The sequence below is a fragment of the Orycteropus afer genome, unplaced genomic scaffold (assembly GCF_000298275.1).
Source record: "Orycteropus afer afer isolate SDZICR_OR568_19922 unplaced genomic scaffold, OryAfe1.0 scaffold00218, whole genome shotgun sequence".
NCBI classification, from domain to species: Eukaryota; Metazoa; Chordata; class Mammalia; order Tubulidentata; family Orycteropodidae; genus Orycteropus; species Orycteropus afer.
Window position 1 is genome coordinate 3,704,854 of NW_006921805.1, and position 17,208 is coordinate 3,722,061.

Here is a 17,208-nt window from a genome sequence, read left to right on the forward strand (position 1 = left end):
CTTGGGTTACTGCTGGTAATCCTGTCTTCCTCTTGTGGGATTAGAGGAGGTCAGAACATGTGGCCTCCTTGCCGTTTTTGCACCATCCTAGTGAGTAAGAAAGGAGCCCTGGTGCCACAGTGGTTAATCTCTTGGCTGCTAACTGAAAGATCAGTAGTTCAAACCCACCAGCCATTTTGCAGAAGAAAAGACCTGGCAGGTCTGTTCCTGTAAAGATTTACAGCCTAGGAAACCCTATGGGAGCAGTTCTACTCTGTCCTGTAGGGTTGCTGTGAATAGGAATTGACTGACAGCACACAACAACGAGTATGAAGTGATATTTCACTGTGGTTTTGATTTTCATTTCCCTAATGATTAACAGCAGGGATTGTGGGGCTGGCGCAAGATCGGGCAGAGTTTTGTTCTGCTGTGCATGGGGTCACTATGAGTCGGAAACGACTCGACGGCACTTAACAACAACAACAACAACGATTAACCATGTTTAGCACTTTTTATGTGATTATTGGCCATTTGTATATCTTCTTTGGAAAAATGACTATTCAAATTCTTTGTCCATTTTCAACAGGTTATTTCTGTCTATAATACACAGTTGGGAGAGTTCTTTATATATTCTAGATGAAATCCCTTATTAGATAAATGACTTCCAAGTATTTTCTCCCATTTATGGGTTATATTTCCACTCTTTGATAGTCTCTTTGGAAACACAAAAGTTTTTAATTTTGATGAAGTCCACTTTAACTTTATTTTTCCTTGGTTGCTTCTTATTTTAGTGCTATGTTAAGAAACTTTGTTGCAAATCAACTGCCCATAAGTATACAAGTTTATTTATGGAACCTCAGTACTGTTCCAGTGATCTACATGTCTGTCCTCATTCTAGTATCAAACTATTTTGATTACTGTAGCTTTGTAGTATGTTTTGAAATTGGGAAGTTTGAGTCCTCCCACTTTGCTTTCCTTTTTCAAGATTAGTTTGGCTATTCTGGAAATCCCTTGCACTTCTATATGAATTTAGGATCAGCTTGTCAAATTTTGTATAAAAGCTGATATTTTGATAGGATTGCATTAAATATGTAGATCAGTTTGAAGACTGTTGCTGCTATTAAGTGCCTTACAGTAGTTTTCAACTCACAGTGACCCCATGAGACAGAGTAGAACAGCTCCATAGGATTTTGTTGGCTGTAATCTTTATGGGAGCAGGTAGTCAGGTCTTTCTCTCACAGAGCAGCTGAGCAAGTTAGAACTGCCAGTCTTTCAGTTTGCAACAGGGCACTTAACTGTTTGCACCACCAGGGCTCCTTGAGGAGTATTCTTATCTTAGACCATTGAGTCTTCCAATCTAGGAACATGGGATTTCTTTCAGTGTGTTTCAGTTGCCTTTAATCTTTTTAATGTTGTTTTATAATTTTTATTTTCTTATACTTCCTTTGTTAAATTTATTCGTAACTATTTTGTTCTTTTTCATGCTATTATAAATGGAATGATTTTCTTAATTTCATTTTTGATGGTTCATTATTAGTGTAAAGAATTAGAATTTATTTTTTGTATATTGATGTGTGTCCTACAACATGCAGTTTTTTTCTGGATTCCTTAGTATTTTCTATATACAACATCATGTCATCTGAGAATAGAGGTTTCTTTATTTCATTATTTCCAATATGAATGCCTTTTATTTCCTTTTCTTGTCTGATTGCCTTGGCTTAGAATCTCCAGTATAACATACCATAGAAATGACTGTGTGTTGCCCATTTTATGAAATGATGATACAAAAAAAAAAAAAAAAAAAACACTCTTACATGGGGAAGAGGTGGTCTCTTTAACAAATGGTGCTAGCAAAACTGGATGTCCATTTGCAGAAAAATGAAACAAGATCTGTACCTCATACCATACACAAAAACTAACTCCAGATGGATCAAAGACTTCAGTGTGAAACCGAAAACTATAGAGTTCCTCAAGAAAAAACTAGGGGTAAATTTAGGGGCCCTAATGTATGGCATAAATAGACTATCAAACATAACTCAAAAAGCACAAACAGCAGAAGAGAAACTAGATGAATAAGACCTTCTAAAAATTAAATTTTTATGTGCTTCCAAAGATGTGCTTTCAAAGAGTCAAAAGAGAACCTACAGATTGGGAAAAAATATTTGGCAATGACACATCTGACAAGGGACTTATCTCTAAAATTTATAGAAAGCTCCCAACATCTTAACAACAAAAAGACAAACAATCCAATTTAAAAATGGCCAGAAGACATGAATAGACACTTCACCAAAGAGGATATTCAGATGGCCAACAAACATATGAAGAAATGCTCACGATCATTAGCCATTAGAGAGATGCAAACCAAAGCAACAATGAGATACCATCTGGCCCCGGCACTAATAGCAGAGTTCAACAAGACAGAAAATAACAAATGCTGGTGAGGATGTAGAGAGATTGGGACTTATGTACACTGCTAGTGGGACTGTAAAATGAAACCACCACTGTAGAAAGCAGTATGGCAATTCCTTAAAAAGTAGGAATTAGAAATACCATTTGATCCAGCAACCCCATACTAGGTATATATCCTAAAGAAGTGAGAGCCAGGACAAGAATAGATATATGCACACCCATGTTCATTGCAGCACTATTTACAGTAGCAAAAAGATGGAAACAACCTAGGTGCCCCTCAACAGAAGAATGGATAACTAAAGTATGGTACATACATACAATTGAATACTGTGTAACACTAAAGAATATTGAATCAGCAGAACACCATGTAACATAGATGAACTTGGAAGACATTATGCTGAGTGAAATAAGTCAGTCACAGAAGAACAGATACAGTATTAGTTCATTATTGTAAAAAGTCAAGGAAAGGTTTATATATGGAAGGAAACTTTCTTTGTTGGTACCAGGGAGGGGAGGGGAGGGAAGGGGAGGAAACACTGCAAAAATTTAAAAAAAGAAAAAAACCAAACCCACTGCTATTGAGTTGATGTTAACTCATAGTAACCTCTGTTGGTTTTCCAAGGCTAATATCTTTATGGAAGTAGATTGCTTATCATTCTCCCATGGAACAGCTGGTGGGTTTGAACTTAGCATCCAAATGCTTTACCTGCTACACCATCAGAGCTCCTTATGAAATGGTGATAGGATATAAAAAATATTCTTACATCTATCAGTATTGAAGTATAATGGCTTCATGACATTTGTATAATTATGTCTGTGGAGAGTCATTGAGCTATTCTATTTGGTATAAAAAGCATATAACAATGTCTTTGGTTTTTATTGCCTGCAGAACATTTGAACAGTTTTTCTTTTTTTTTTCTTCCAGGTTTTCTCAAACAATGATGAAGGCCTTATAAACAAAAAGTTACCCAAAGAACTTCTTCTAAGGTAAGTATAGATAAATTTTAGAATAAGAGTTCAGATTTGATCAGTCATCAAGTTCCAAGAGTATCTTCTTTCTCACTATGAGTCCACAGCATAGAAAAACACACAGAAGTAGCCTAACTGACTTTTTGTTTTTGTTTTATAGAATGCTGTTCAGCTTGTTGTTAAATTTTACTTGGTCTAATCCAGAATGTACTAAAGTATGTACATAGCATTGGTCTGGATTCTTTTTGTAATGTGGTAAGTATTGTAATAATCTTCAGTAGGTGCCATTTTTTTTTTTTGTATCAGTAGATAATTATAATGTGGTCAGTAATATGACAAGAGAGATTGCTAAGGTTGTGAGCTCCTGAAGTCATAGCCTTTCAGATGTTTTCTGATAAATAGGATTTATAATGAGTGCAAAAAATAAGTACAGTTGTGATGTGGTCTCATTAAGCACTTAAAATACTGTCAGCCCCAAATACTGATTTGTTTTTACTCATTTTATGAGAATTTTGTGCTAAATGACATCACTATAAAACAGGCTTTATGTTTTTTATTTCTAGTATCACTGCATATATGGTAAATGTTATTTTGCTTGTCATTTTACCAAGTAAAACTTTCAACCAACATTTGTTGACCCTGAAGTACATCTGTTTTGTTTAGTACTCTGTAATCATCAAAGAAACCTTACTTTAGTTTTGGATGTTGTTACATTTTAAAGCTTTACAAAAATTAATACATGGTGATCTTTTAGTGACATTTCCCAGACTCTGTTTCTCATATCACCAGTATCCGTAACAGGTTACAGATTCTATGGCCAAATAAATGTGGGAAACATTGGGTTAAACAAAACCAATTTTTTTACTTTAATTTTTCTCAGAGCTGTCATAGTAAAATGTGCTTGGTGATGTTCCAAGTTGGGTAGTTGTGGCATTTCCAACTTACTGACACAGAGGTTTTTAATATCTCATAGGAAATTTTGAGAAATGCTGACCTAGAAAAACAAATTGAACAGATAACTTTATCCTCTGACATAGCTAAATCTCATTTTAACATTTAGGGAATGAGTATGAGTGTGACTTTTAAGTATTGGTAGTAATTCTTTTCATCTCTTCCCGAGTTTACCCCAGAGTCACTTTGTAAATGCCAAAGATTACTCACCTTTAGTGTGTTCAGGATATTACTTTTCTTCAGAAATGGCGTGAGGACTCGGCTTCTTGGTGATGGTGGTAATATTTCAGGAGCTTCAGCAGTTGTTGCCTTAGCTGTAATAAATTATTTGACACTGTTGTCAGGAGCTCATTCTACTCAGTAAATATATAAATAATTGATGACAAGATCATATGATAAGTATCACAATTATATTTTATCCCAGTAAAACAAATATTTGTTTAGACTGAATATTCTTGATGTTTTAGATCATTTTAAAGTAAGGACTTTGTGAAAAAGAAGGTGTGCATGTTTATGTTTATCACGTAAACCAACAGGGTTTTGATCAAAACTTGTAGAGCCAATATTGCTGGGTTAGGATGTCATCATGGTGTTGTTGGGTGCCATTGAGTCAGCTCTAACTCACAGCAACTGTATGTACAACAGATCAAAACCCTTCCCAGGTGTGCTCCAGCCTCACAATCCTTGCTACACTTGAGCCCATCTTTGTGTGAGTCTGTCTCATTGAGGGCCTTCCTCTTTTTCACCCTCTGCTTTACCCCTTTTCCAGGGCATGGTCCCTTCTGATAACATGACCAAAATAGGTGAGGTGAAGTCTGGCTATCCTTGCTTCCAAGGAGTCTTTCAGCTATACTTCTTTCCAGGACATATTTGTTTGTTCTTCTGGTGGTCTGTGGTACTTTCAGTATTATTCACCCACACAACTCAAAAGCATCAACTCTTCTGGTCTTCCTTATCCATTGTCCCGCTTTCACATGTATATGAGACTATTGAAAACACCATGGCTTGGGTTAAATACACCTTTGACTTCAAGGAGATATCTTTGCTCTTCAGCACTTGAAAGAGGTTTTTTGCAGCTGATTTGCCCAGTGCAGTACGTTGTCTGATTTCTTGACTGCTTCTTCTGTTGGTGTTGATGGTGGATCCAAGTAAAATGAAATCTTTGACAACTTCAGTCTTCTCTTCATTTATTGTGATACTGCTTATTGATCCAGTTGTGAGGATTTTTGTTTTCTTCATGTTGAGGTGTAATCCGTACTGCAAACTGTAGTCTTTAATCTTCACCAGTAAGTACTTCAAGTCATTTCACTTTTAGCAAGCAAGACTGTGTCGTCTGCATATCTCAGGTTGTTAATGAGTCTTCCTCCATTCCTGATACTGTGTTCTTTTTCATACAATCCAGCTTCTCAAATTATTTGCTTAGCATACAGATTGAGTATGTGTGGTGACAGATACAGCCCTGACACACACCCTTCCTGATTTTTAAACCATGCATCATCACCTTGTTCTGTTGGAGTGATAGCCTCCTGGTGTATGTACAGGTTCCTCGTGAGCACAATTAAGTGTTCTGGAGTTCACATTCTTCTTTGTGTTATCCATAGTTTGTTATGATCCACACAGTCATATGCTTTTGTAGTCAAATGGTTTGCTGGTTTAGGGTAGGCATCTGCAACTTCAAGGGACACTGACCACAACAGACTGCAGTGTTTATGGTTTCCATAAAAGTGTATAGTGCACCAGCCCTGGTCAGAACATTGTTTTAGGACAAACATCTAGCTGTAATATTAATACAACATTCTTACCCTGGGGATTCATAGCTTCAGACTGACCCATATTGTCATTCAATGCTTTGATGTGATTAAACTCCACCCTTTGCATGATTATTGCTGCTGTCTGTAACTCAAGGATGTTAATTTATCATTTTTCACTTCTGGTAGGGTAGCTTTTACATTCTACTTAGCCATGGAGCAGTTTCTATCTATAGGGGGAAGAGGAATGGGCTAGGCCATATGAAAGAAGAAAAAAAAAGGCCAGTAAAGAATTAAGGACGTAATATCACATTTTGTGATGTGTGATTTCTAAATTGAAGTCTTAGAAATAATATTAGTTCTTTTAAAGATCTGTGATGAACCCAACTGTTAAGAATCCTGGAGGCTGTCATTGTTAGTTGTAGCTTTTGAATCATCTCACAAGGATTATACACAGATCATTTTTCGCAAAAGAATTGCCATTTAAGAGCAAATGTTCGCAACATATCTCTTCATAGATGTGCATTCCCATTTCTGTTTTTATTTTGAAGTCGATAAGGGGAATTTAAAGTACTGAGACTGCGGGTCTCTGACTTAAGAATCTCAAAATTAACTCTAGCCAATGATGGTATTTTTGCTTTTTTATGTATTTAATTTTGGGTGGACTTCACTCTTTACTGCCATTTTACTCTGAGACTTTCTATTCTGAGTGATAGTAGCTCTCCCATTCGCTAGCTCTAGTCTTTCTATGTAAAACTTTGAAGAAGGATCTGATCAGCAAAGCAGCCATCTTCGTCATCTATTAAATTCACAACTGTGAGTGCAAACAAGTAACAATTTATGTCTCATAGAATTTATGTCTTGATTGTTTTCTGCTCAGTTAAATCATGCCTTCCTACTTTTGGTCTTTCCTAGGCTTTTGTTTTACTTCATATTGTAGACTTCTTTGTGACAGTACAGACTGTTGTCCATATTCTTGTTGAATTCCTATTCACTTTTGGTCTTACTTCATCAATAGATGTGAATATTTTGACTTTATGATAATCTTATTTGCTTGCAGCCAAGGTCATTTTCTTTTCTGCCATTTTTGAGTCCCATATGCTATCACCCTCTTAAATTCTCATTAGCTTCCTTTACTATCATATCAGATGAAACCACAGCTACTACTTTGGATCCTTTAACAAGTGTAACCTGGAATGATGTGCATGCTTCTTTTCATATCTTTGTATTGCTTTGATTCTTTCAGAAAAATCTATTCGTTTCCTTTTAATGTGATTGTTTTATTGCTAACTTTAAGAATACTCAATTCTTTAATTCACAGATTCCTTCAACTGTCCATCCTTAGTTTGTTACTAAACAGCTTTTTACAATTTTGCTTTTTCTACCCAGCTTTCATCATAAATTAAAGGTAGTCATGTTCTTCCTTTTTACTTTTTGTTCCCATACTGATCAAAAGCTTGTAATTTTGTGCTTTCTGTGGATTCCGTTACCTAATACATACAACAATGGGAATACTTAATTTGTTGTAACCTGTAGTGAGTTAGCTTGTCTTTGCATATGCTTGTCCTCATCAATATTGCCTCTTTTATTTCTGGAGCCACATTTTCTGGGATGTCTTTTCAGCTCTCCCCATATATTAGCTTTGTGACCTTAACTTTAGTTAATTGTTTCTCTGGGCCTTAACTTCATTATATATCAAATGGTAATAATAGTTCTTAGTGGGGATGTTGCTACCTTCTTATTCTTGGCACTTAATAAATGTTACATAAATGTTAACCCTTATTTTTTTGTTACTAAGTAATATCAATTTTGGATGCCTGACCCCTGGTGGTGTAGTGCCTAAGGCATTTGACTGCTAACCTAATAAGACTGCTTAACTTCCTCGGAATGAAGGTTGCGCCATCTACTTTCATAGCGATATGGCCTCGGAAACCCAAGGAGGGATCACTATGAGTCGAATCCGACTCTATGGTAATGAGCTATAGTAGCTGTATAATTAGGTATATGCTAATTGGATGAAGGAAGGTTTGTTTGCCTGAAATGAGGGAGCTGAGTCTAATAATTTGGGGCAATATGGAATGAACTACACAATTATAATAATTTAGCAGTTTTAGTAGGTGAATCTACTAGGAAAAATTATAAAGTGACTAGTATTTGAATTTTCAAATACTCCTTTTTTGAAAATATGTAAGCCAATCCCATGAGTGAAATTAATTGTGGTTTTTGTTGGAATCATTGTTATAGCACAGTGCTTGTGTGTAATCACAGAACCTTGGAGAGTGGTGTATACTGAGGGGGGACTCTTGCCTGCTGGTTGGTGTCAGCACTCCATGGGCTTTTTCAAGGACTGGTGCCTCTAGCCTGCTGTCTGTGATGCCTTCTGCCTTATATATATTCTAAGGTAGCCTAACAAATAAGATGCTCTTTCAGGGGTACACACTGTAGTTTCAGGTTTTCATACATCTATGCAAATTTCTTTTTTGTTGTGGTTGTTAAAAGGGTTTGTTTGTTTTTCTTATTGTTACTTTTTACCTTGCATGAGGCAATGTGAAGCCACGTGAATATTGAAATAAGATGCAAAAACATAAAGGCCCTTCCTTTTCATTACCTGTCTAAATTATTTTATACTATTTTATGATTGACATGTAAGTCCAAAATATGGAAGCAGCAGATTTTGCTTAGTCCTAGTTGGGGTTATCCTTACACATTCGAACCATGATGATGCCTTTTGATTTTTCTTCTTTTTAAATTGTGATTTCGGTGAAAGTTTACAGAGCAAATTCATTTTCTGTACAGAAGTTCACATACACTTTGTCTCATGACAGTGACTACAATTTACCACAATGCAACAGCTCCCTTCCCACTTCGTCCCCATAGTTACCTCTTCCCTGTGTCCTTTCCTCCATGCATTCCTGCCGCCTGAGCTATGTCCCTGTGCATACACAACCTTTCTATTTTCACATGATTGTTCTCTGCAGTGAGTGTATCTGCCTAGTGTAAATGTTCACCTCATATGCCTGTCTTTTGTTTGGATGGAAGTCACAGGTGTAGGTTCAATTCTCTAATGGTTTCTTGAAGTAGTCTTTTATAGTTTTCTTTGTATAGGTCTTTTTTGTCCCTGGTAAGATATATTCCCTAGTATTTTATTTTTTTTTGGTAGCTATCGTAAACAGAAGGAAGATGGGGCAATCTACTTCCATAGTAATACTGCCTTGGAAGCCCAAGGAGGGTTTGCTATGAGTCGGGTCCGACTCGACGGCACATAACAACAGCATTGTAAACGTTATTGATTTCCTTATTTCTTTTTCAGCAATCTCTTTGCTGGTGTAGAGGAATCCAACTGATTTTTGGATGTTGATCTTATATCCTGCCACAATGCTAAATCTCTCCATTAATTCCAGTAGTTTTTTGACTGAGTCTCTTGGGTTATCTAGGTATAGGATCATATCATCAGCAAATAGGGATAGTTTGACTTCTTCCTTACTAATTTGGATGCCTTTGATTTCTCTTTCTTGCTTTACTGCCCTGGCTAGGACCTCCAATACAGTGTTGAATAGAAGTGGTCATAGAGGGCATCTTTCTCTGGTTCCTGTTCACAAGGGGAATAGTTTCAGTCTCTCCACTGAGAATAGTGTTGGCTGTTGGTTTTGCATATGTGCCCTTTATTATGTTGAGAAATGTCCTTTCTATTCCTATTTTGCTGAGAGTTTTGATCAGAAATGGGTATTGGATTTTATCCCATGCCTTTTCTGCATCAATTGATACCATCATGTGATTCTTTTCCTTTGTTTTATTTATGTGATGGATGACATTGATTGTTTTTTGAATGTTGAACCATCCTTTCATACCTGATATAAACCCCACTTGGTTATAATGAATTATTTTTTTGATGTGCTGTTGGCATCTATTGGCTAGGATTTTGTTGAAGATTTTTACATCTATATTCATGAGGGATATTGGTCTGTAATTTTCCTTTTGAGTGATGTCTGTGACTGGTTTTAGTAAAAGGTTATGCTTCATAAAATGAAACTGGGAGGATTCCATTCTTTCCTATATTTTGGAATAGTTTGAGTAGGATTGGTCTCAGTTCTTCTCTGAATGTTTGGTAGAATTCTCCAGTGAAACCATCTGGGCCAGGGCTTTTTTTAGTTGGTAATTTTTTTTACGACCTGTTCAATTTCTTCTTTTGTTATGGATCTGTTCAACTTTTCCACTTTAGTCTGTGTTGATTTAGGTAAGTGGTGTGTTTCCAGAAATCTATCCATTTCTTCCAGATTTTCAAATTTGTTGAACAGTTTTTCATATTATCTTGGTATTATCTTTTTTATTTCAGTTGGTTCTGTTGGTGAAGTGCTCTGTAGATGTCTATAAGGTCAGGTTGGCAGATTGTATTGTTTAGCTCTTCTGTGTCTTTGTTGAGTTTCTTTCCAGTTGTTTTATCTTTGATTGAAAATGGTGTATTAAAGTCTACTACTATGGCTATAGAGTTATCTATTTGCCTTTTCAGTTCTGTTTAAGTCTGATTTGTGTATTTTGGGGCTCTTTCATTGGGTGCACAGATATTTGTTATGGTTATATCTTCTTGTTCAATCGATTGTTTAATTGTTATATAATGTCCTTCCTTGTCTTTTATGGTGCTTTTTTTGTCTTAAAGTCAAGTTTATCAAAAATTAATACTGCCACTCCTGCTCTTTTTTGGTTGCCATTTGCTTGACGTATCTTTTTCCAAACTTTGATTTTTAGTCTGTTTTTGTCTTTGTCTCTAAGGTGTGTCTCTTGTAGAAGGCATACTGGTAGGTTATATTTTCTTGTCCAGTCTCCATCTCTCCATCTCTTGAGTGGTGCATTTAATCTCTTGATGTTCATTGTCATCGACAAGTATGAATTTATTGCTGTCATTTTGTTATGTGTTTTTTCATGGTGTTCCTCATTTCTTCAATATAATTTTCTTTGCTGAGCTTGTTTTGTTAATGAATTGTGTTATCATTTCCTTCATGGCTGTTGCTTTAGAATTTGACAAGTATTTATGCTTGTCCTTTTTTAAAAAATTTTAATGCAAATGTTTATTATTTTTCTTTGAAGTTACTCTGTGATATAATTTTCTTCCCAAGTTTAGAATATTCCATTCTATCTTGCAGTTGCCTTGACTTCCTCCCGATTTAAAGGTTCTGTAACTACACTATTTTTCCTCTCTTTTTGGTTTATAGTTGTCCTCATTTACCATTTGATATCTCTGGTTCCCTGTTTACAATTTTGTAAGCTTATTGTACTTTGGATACTTCCATAGCTATGTTGGTTTCTGGGTTATGTCATTTTGTATATTAATGGTCAGTTGTTGTTAGCTATTATTGATTCTGTGTTCAGATGACTCCCTTTAGTATCTCTTGTAAGGTTGGTCTGGTTTTAACAATTCCCTTAATTTCTGCTTACCTGGAAATCTCCTAATTTCACCATCATATTTCAGGGAAAATTTTACTGGGTATATAATTCTTGGCTGGAAGTTTTATTTCTTTCAGGGTTTATATATACCATCCTGTTGCCTTCTTGCTTACATGGTTTCTGCTGAGAAATCAGAGCTTATTCTTACTGGTTGTCTTTTGTAGGTAGCTTTTCATTTTTCCCATGCTACTTTCAGGATTCTTTGTCTTTGGTTTTGATGAGTTTGATGATGATATGTCTTGTTGATTTTCTTTTGAGGTCTGTCCTGTTTGGGGTTTGTTGGACTTCCTGAATGGATATAGTCTCATCTTTCATCATATCAGGGAAGTTCTCTTTCTACAAATCTTGTACGATTTTCTCAGTGGTTTTCTTTTTATCTTTCTGTTCTGAAATTCTGATTATGTGTAGTTTATTCCTTTTGATGGTATCCCACATGAACCTTAGGCTTTCTTCATTTCACTTGGATCTTTGGATCTTTTTTCTCATTGATCCTTTTCCAAAGAAGTATTAAGGTATTTGTCTTCAATCTCATTAATTCTGTCTTCCATTGATTCAACTCTACTTCTTTGCCCTTTCAATGTGTTATCTATTTCTGAAAATTTAGTATTAATCTTCTGGATTTCTGTGTGTAGATTTTGTATCATTCCTGATTTTTTGTTTATTTTGTCATTTTTGTTCCTGTATTTTCTTCTGAAATTGTTCTAGGGTTTTCTCTGTGTTTTCCTTATTTTTGTCAGTGTTTTCCTTGATCTGTCTCTTAATCCTTTGAAGATACCTAAAGATAATTCTTTTGAATTCCTTATCAGGGAGTTCCGGTGCTGCTTTTTCCTCAGGAATGTATTCTGGTCTGTGTCATGCTCCCTTGTTTCTCCCACTTTATCTTCTTTGTGTGGGCTGTGATGATGGTCTGTTTTCTCTGAGACATTGTTATGTTTTTGTGTTTAGATCTCTGTGTTTCTGTGTTTAAAATGTTTGTGAAGAACAGTTAAAGGTGAGTCAGGCTCTTAGTGGTTGTTTATCTTTGGCCAGTTGGTGGAGAAGGAAATGGTGACTCCCGCTCAATAACTGGAGCTTCAAGACGTGCAGATGTGATTGTGTCATATGGGCACTGTTGCTATCTCCCACTCAGACAAAAACAGTGATTGAAAAACCATCAAAAAAGTAAAACCAAGCATATAAAAGACACACTGCACAAACATACAGGAACAATCACTAAAAACAGGAAAAAAAAAAAAAAGCCCTGCAATATATGGGGAGGGAGCAATAAGAGAAAAGAGGTAGAGTCAGAGAATAATGAAGAAAAAAATGAGAAAAGTGCAAAAAGAAAAACAAGGAATGGGGAGAACCATAAGAAAGAAGAAAATGGGAACCAGGAACAGGAAGAGAGAAAAGCTGAAAATAGAACCTTGGAAGGGAAGAATAAAGAATAATAATAAAAAGGATGAAAATAAATAATTTTAAACCAAAAACAAAGTAAAGAAAAGAAAAATCTGGACGGGCAGAGCAGGGCATCAAGGCTCTGTTGGAGCACACAGACTGGGATGGAATTCCTCCAGTCCCAGAAGGTGGGTGGGAGTGAGGGATGGCTACACTTCCATTCACCAGTAAGGTGTGGGGTATAAGAGTACCAAAGGGAATATCGCACCTTTCCAGTCATTCGTGTCTGGAAAGTCCTTGCAGTCCCCAGTAAGTGGAGCCTATTCTTAGGTCCCTGGAATCTGAGATACCACTGTGGCTTTAAATAGCCCACATGATTGAACTTCTTGTAAACATTCAAAATGACTGTACCCTTTGCACAGCCAAAATTCCACAGCTCAGCCCATCTCCGTCTTCTCTGCTTCCCCTTTTATTCACCAGCCACCAATGCAGTCCTCTGTGCAGTCCCTGGCTAGCAGGGCTGAATTTTAAGTTACTTCTTAGGTCCTAACACCACTTAACAGTATCCAAGCTGTCTGTGCCATCAGGATCGCTGACATACTGCAGCTTCGTATGTCTCATGTTCAGGTGTTTTCATGCAGGTGGTTCTACTAGTTCGAGTTTAGTCTACTTCTGTATCTTTCCTTTCAAAGCTCTGGGCTCCAGGATTATCTTCTGTATCTGTGTTAATTTGTTCCCCTTTTTTGTGTTTAAGAGTGTCCATGCAGTGTTTCTGTCTATTCCACCATCTTATTGGCACTGGTACCATACTTATTTCAAATTGTAATATAATTGTGCTCACTTGCTTGGTCTTTCCTTTTTGATCAGTCTTATTAGAACTTAACGTATATTGTTAATGTTTTAAAGTACCAGCTTTTGGCTTTATTTTTTCCCCTATTTTTCTTTATTTTCTATTTTAACAGTGTCTGTTCATACCTTTTTAAATCTGATTCTTCTTTGTTCTTGAATTTATTTTTGCTGATTTCATAAGTTGGACATGAGCTCATTATTTTTCAGCCTTCTTAGCAATAAACTCAGCTCTACTTGTTGCATTTCATCAGTGTTTTAAATTTAGTGCTTTTTTTTAATGCTTCAATTTTACATACATATCGGTTTCCATAATTTCTTCTTTGATCCATACATTAATTTTTATTTTTAGTATAAAGCTTAACATATTTAGAGAACCCCACAAAACAAGTGTACAAGACAAAATTTTTGTTAATGAACAGGTCCGCTCTCCATCTCTTCCTGTTCCATACATTTTATCTGTAGAAGAACTTGGGTTATTTGACCTGTAGAAGTTCTGACAGTCTGGCTTTTGCTAATTGTGTCTTTATAGTGCATATTTGTACCCATTCCAAAGAAAAGTGATCCTTCAGAATGTGGAAATTACTGAACAATATCCTTAATATCACACAGAAGTAAAATCTTGCTGAAAATAATTCAAAAATGGTTGCAGCAGAAATGCAAGCTGGATGGAGATGAGAATGTGGAACAAGGGATATCATTGCTGACGTCAGATAGATTGTGGCTGAAAGCAAAGAATACCAAAAAGATGTTTGCGTGTTTTATTGACTATGTAATACATTCATCTGTGTGGATCATAACAAATTATGGGTAACATTAAGAAGAATAGGAATTCTAGGACTCTTAATTGTGCTCACGGTGAACCTATACATAGACCAGAAGGCTGTCATTCGAACAAATCAAGGGGTTACTGCAGTTTAAAATCAGGAAGGGTGTACACTGGGGTTGTATCTCCTCACCGTACTTATTCAGTCTGAATGCTGAGCAGATAATCTGAGAAGCTGAACTAAATGAAGAAGAGCATGGCATCAGGATTGGAGAAGGACACGTTAACAACCTGTGATATGCATATGACACAACTTTGCTTGCTGAAAGTGAAGATGACTGGAAACACTTACTAATGAAGGTTAAAGACTATAGTCTGCAGTATGGATTACAAGTCAACATAAAGAAAATGAAAATCTTCACAAGTGAACCAATAACCAGCATCACAATTAATGGAGAGAAGATTGAAGTTGTCGGAGATTTCATATTACTTGATTCCATATCAACTCCAATGGAAGCAGCAGTCAGGAAATCAGACAGCATATTCCATTGGGCATATCTGCTTCAAAAGACCTCTTTAAAGTGAAGAAGGGCAAAGATGTCTCCTTGAGGACTAAGGTGGACCTAACCCAAACCATGGTGTTTTTAGTCACCTCATTTTCATGTGAAAGCTGAACAGTGAAAAGGAAGACCGAAGAAGTGTTGATGCTTTTGAGCTGTGGTGTTGGCGAAAAATACTGAAAGTACCATGGGCTGCCAGAAGAACTAACAAATCTGTCCTGGAGGAAGCACAGCTGGAATGCTCCTTGGAAGTGAGAGTGGCCAGACTTCGTCTGACTTACCTTAGTCGTGTTGTCAGAAGGGACTATTCCCTGGAGAAGGATATCATGGTTGGTAAAGTGGAGGGTCAGTGAAAAAGGGGAAGATCCCCAATGAGATGGATTGACATAGTGACTACAACATTGGGCTCAGGTGTAGCAAGGATAGTGAGGCTGGCGCAGGAGTGGGCAGCGTTTTGTTCTGTTGCTATGAGTTGGACCCGACTTGACAGCACCTAAGAACAGTGCAGTTTCAGCATGTTTCTCTGTCTTCAATATTTCTTGGAAATTGACAGCTAAATTGATCAGTCCCAGGTTCCACCCTTTTGTTAAGACTTCATGTGATGATATGTTCTTTCATCAGGAATCAAATAATGTCAGTTTTCTCTCATTTGGGATACTGTTGATGCTTTTTTCTTTTCTTTTCTTTTCTTTTTTTTTTTTGAGATAAGCAGATATTCATGCTTATTGCTTAGATCCATTAGTTTATTGGGACTGCCAAATGGTTATATTCTGCTTCTGTCTTTTTTTTTTTTTTAATTCATTGATTGTAGTTCTTTTGTGAAGAGGCCCTTCTCTTCATATACCATTTGATTACCCTGTGTTAGCAGTTTATATAAGAAAGGCATGATTAATGTTTGATTCTTTCCCTTTATTTACTCAAAATAATGATCTATGATGAGAAAAAAAGATATTTTCTTCATTGCAAAGAATTTTCCTTGAAAAGTATGTGTTAATTACAAAAGGAAAAAGAGTATCTTTATAATGGAATGTCTGGCAGATACCATGTTAACCAAATGATTAAAGTTAACATCACTGGTAACAAGACAAATAGATAGCGTAAGTCCTGATGTGATGTACTAAGACAAGCACAGGGTCATTTCTGTGACATCCGTGACTAAAATTCATAACCTGAATCTAATCTTGAGGAAACATCTGACATACAAAGAGTGATGTTCTACAAAGTGTCTGGCTTTTATGTTTCAAAAATATCGAAGTTATAAAAATAAAAAAAATAAATGGCTCAAGAATTGTACAAAATTAAAGGGACTAATAGTCTGTACTGGGAGCTCTGGTAGCATAGTGGCTAAGACACTTGCCTGCTAACCAGAAGGCTGGCGGTTCAAACCCACCAGCCACTCCTCGGAAGGAAGGTTGGGCAATCCTACTTCCGTAGTGATACTGCCTCAGAAACCCAAGGAGGGGTCACTATGAGTCGGGTTTGACTCGATGGCACATAACAACAACAACAACAACAATAGTCTGTACTATAGGATCCACAATCAACACCCATGGAAGCAGCAGTCAAGACATGTCACATTGGTAGATATACTGCAAAAGACCTCTTTAAGCAACCAAATGGGTAAGGAAGAATTAAAACTATCCCTATTTGTTGATGATATGATCCTATACTTAGAAAACCCAAGAGAGTCAGTAAAAAAAATCTGTTAACTAATTGAGAGATTTACCATCGTGACAGGATACAAGATGAACATCCAAAAATCAATTGGATTTCTCTACACCAGCAAAGAGATTGCTGAAAAATAAGGAAATCAATACTATTTACAGTAGTTACCAATAATAATATTATTATTAGAAGAAGATTTCGAAGAGCAGCTCAAGTAGACAAAGCCAGTTACTATAATGAAATGTGCAAAGACCTGGAGTCTGAAAACCAAAAGGGAAGAATTTGCTTGGCATTTCTCGAACTTAAAGAACTGAAGAAAAATAGTAAGCCTCGAGTTGCAATATTGAGAGATTCTATGGGCAAAATATTGAATGATGCAAGAAACATTAAGAGAAAATGGCACAAATACACAGAGTCACTCTACCAAAAAGAACTGATCGATCTTCATCCATTTCAGGAAGTGGCATATGATCTAGAACCAATGGTAATGAAGGAAGAA

The 17,208-nt window shown here is 36.3% G+C and overlaps 1 protein-coding gene across 1 annotated transcript in view; it reads left to right on the top strand.

The window, feature by feature from the left end:
* Positions 1 to 17,208, top strand: part of FBXL2 (F-box and leucine rich repeat protein 2) — a 220,617-nt gene that overhangs the window by 73,490 nt on the left and 129,919 nt on the right. Inside the window, exon 2 of the mRNA XM_042782016.1 lies at positions 3,314 to 3,375. Within this exon, the coding sequence (XP_042637950.1) occupies positions 3,314 to 3,375 (62 nt within the window). The remainder of the gene's footprint in view (positions 1 to 3,313; positions 3,376 to 17,208) is intronic.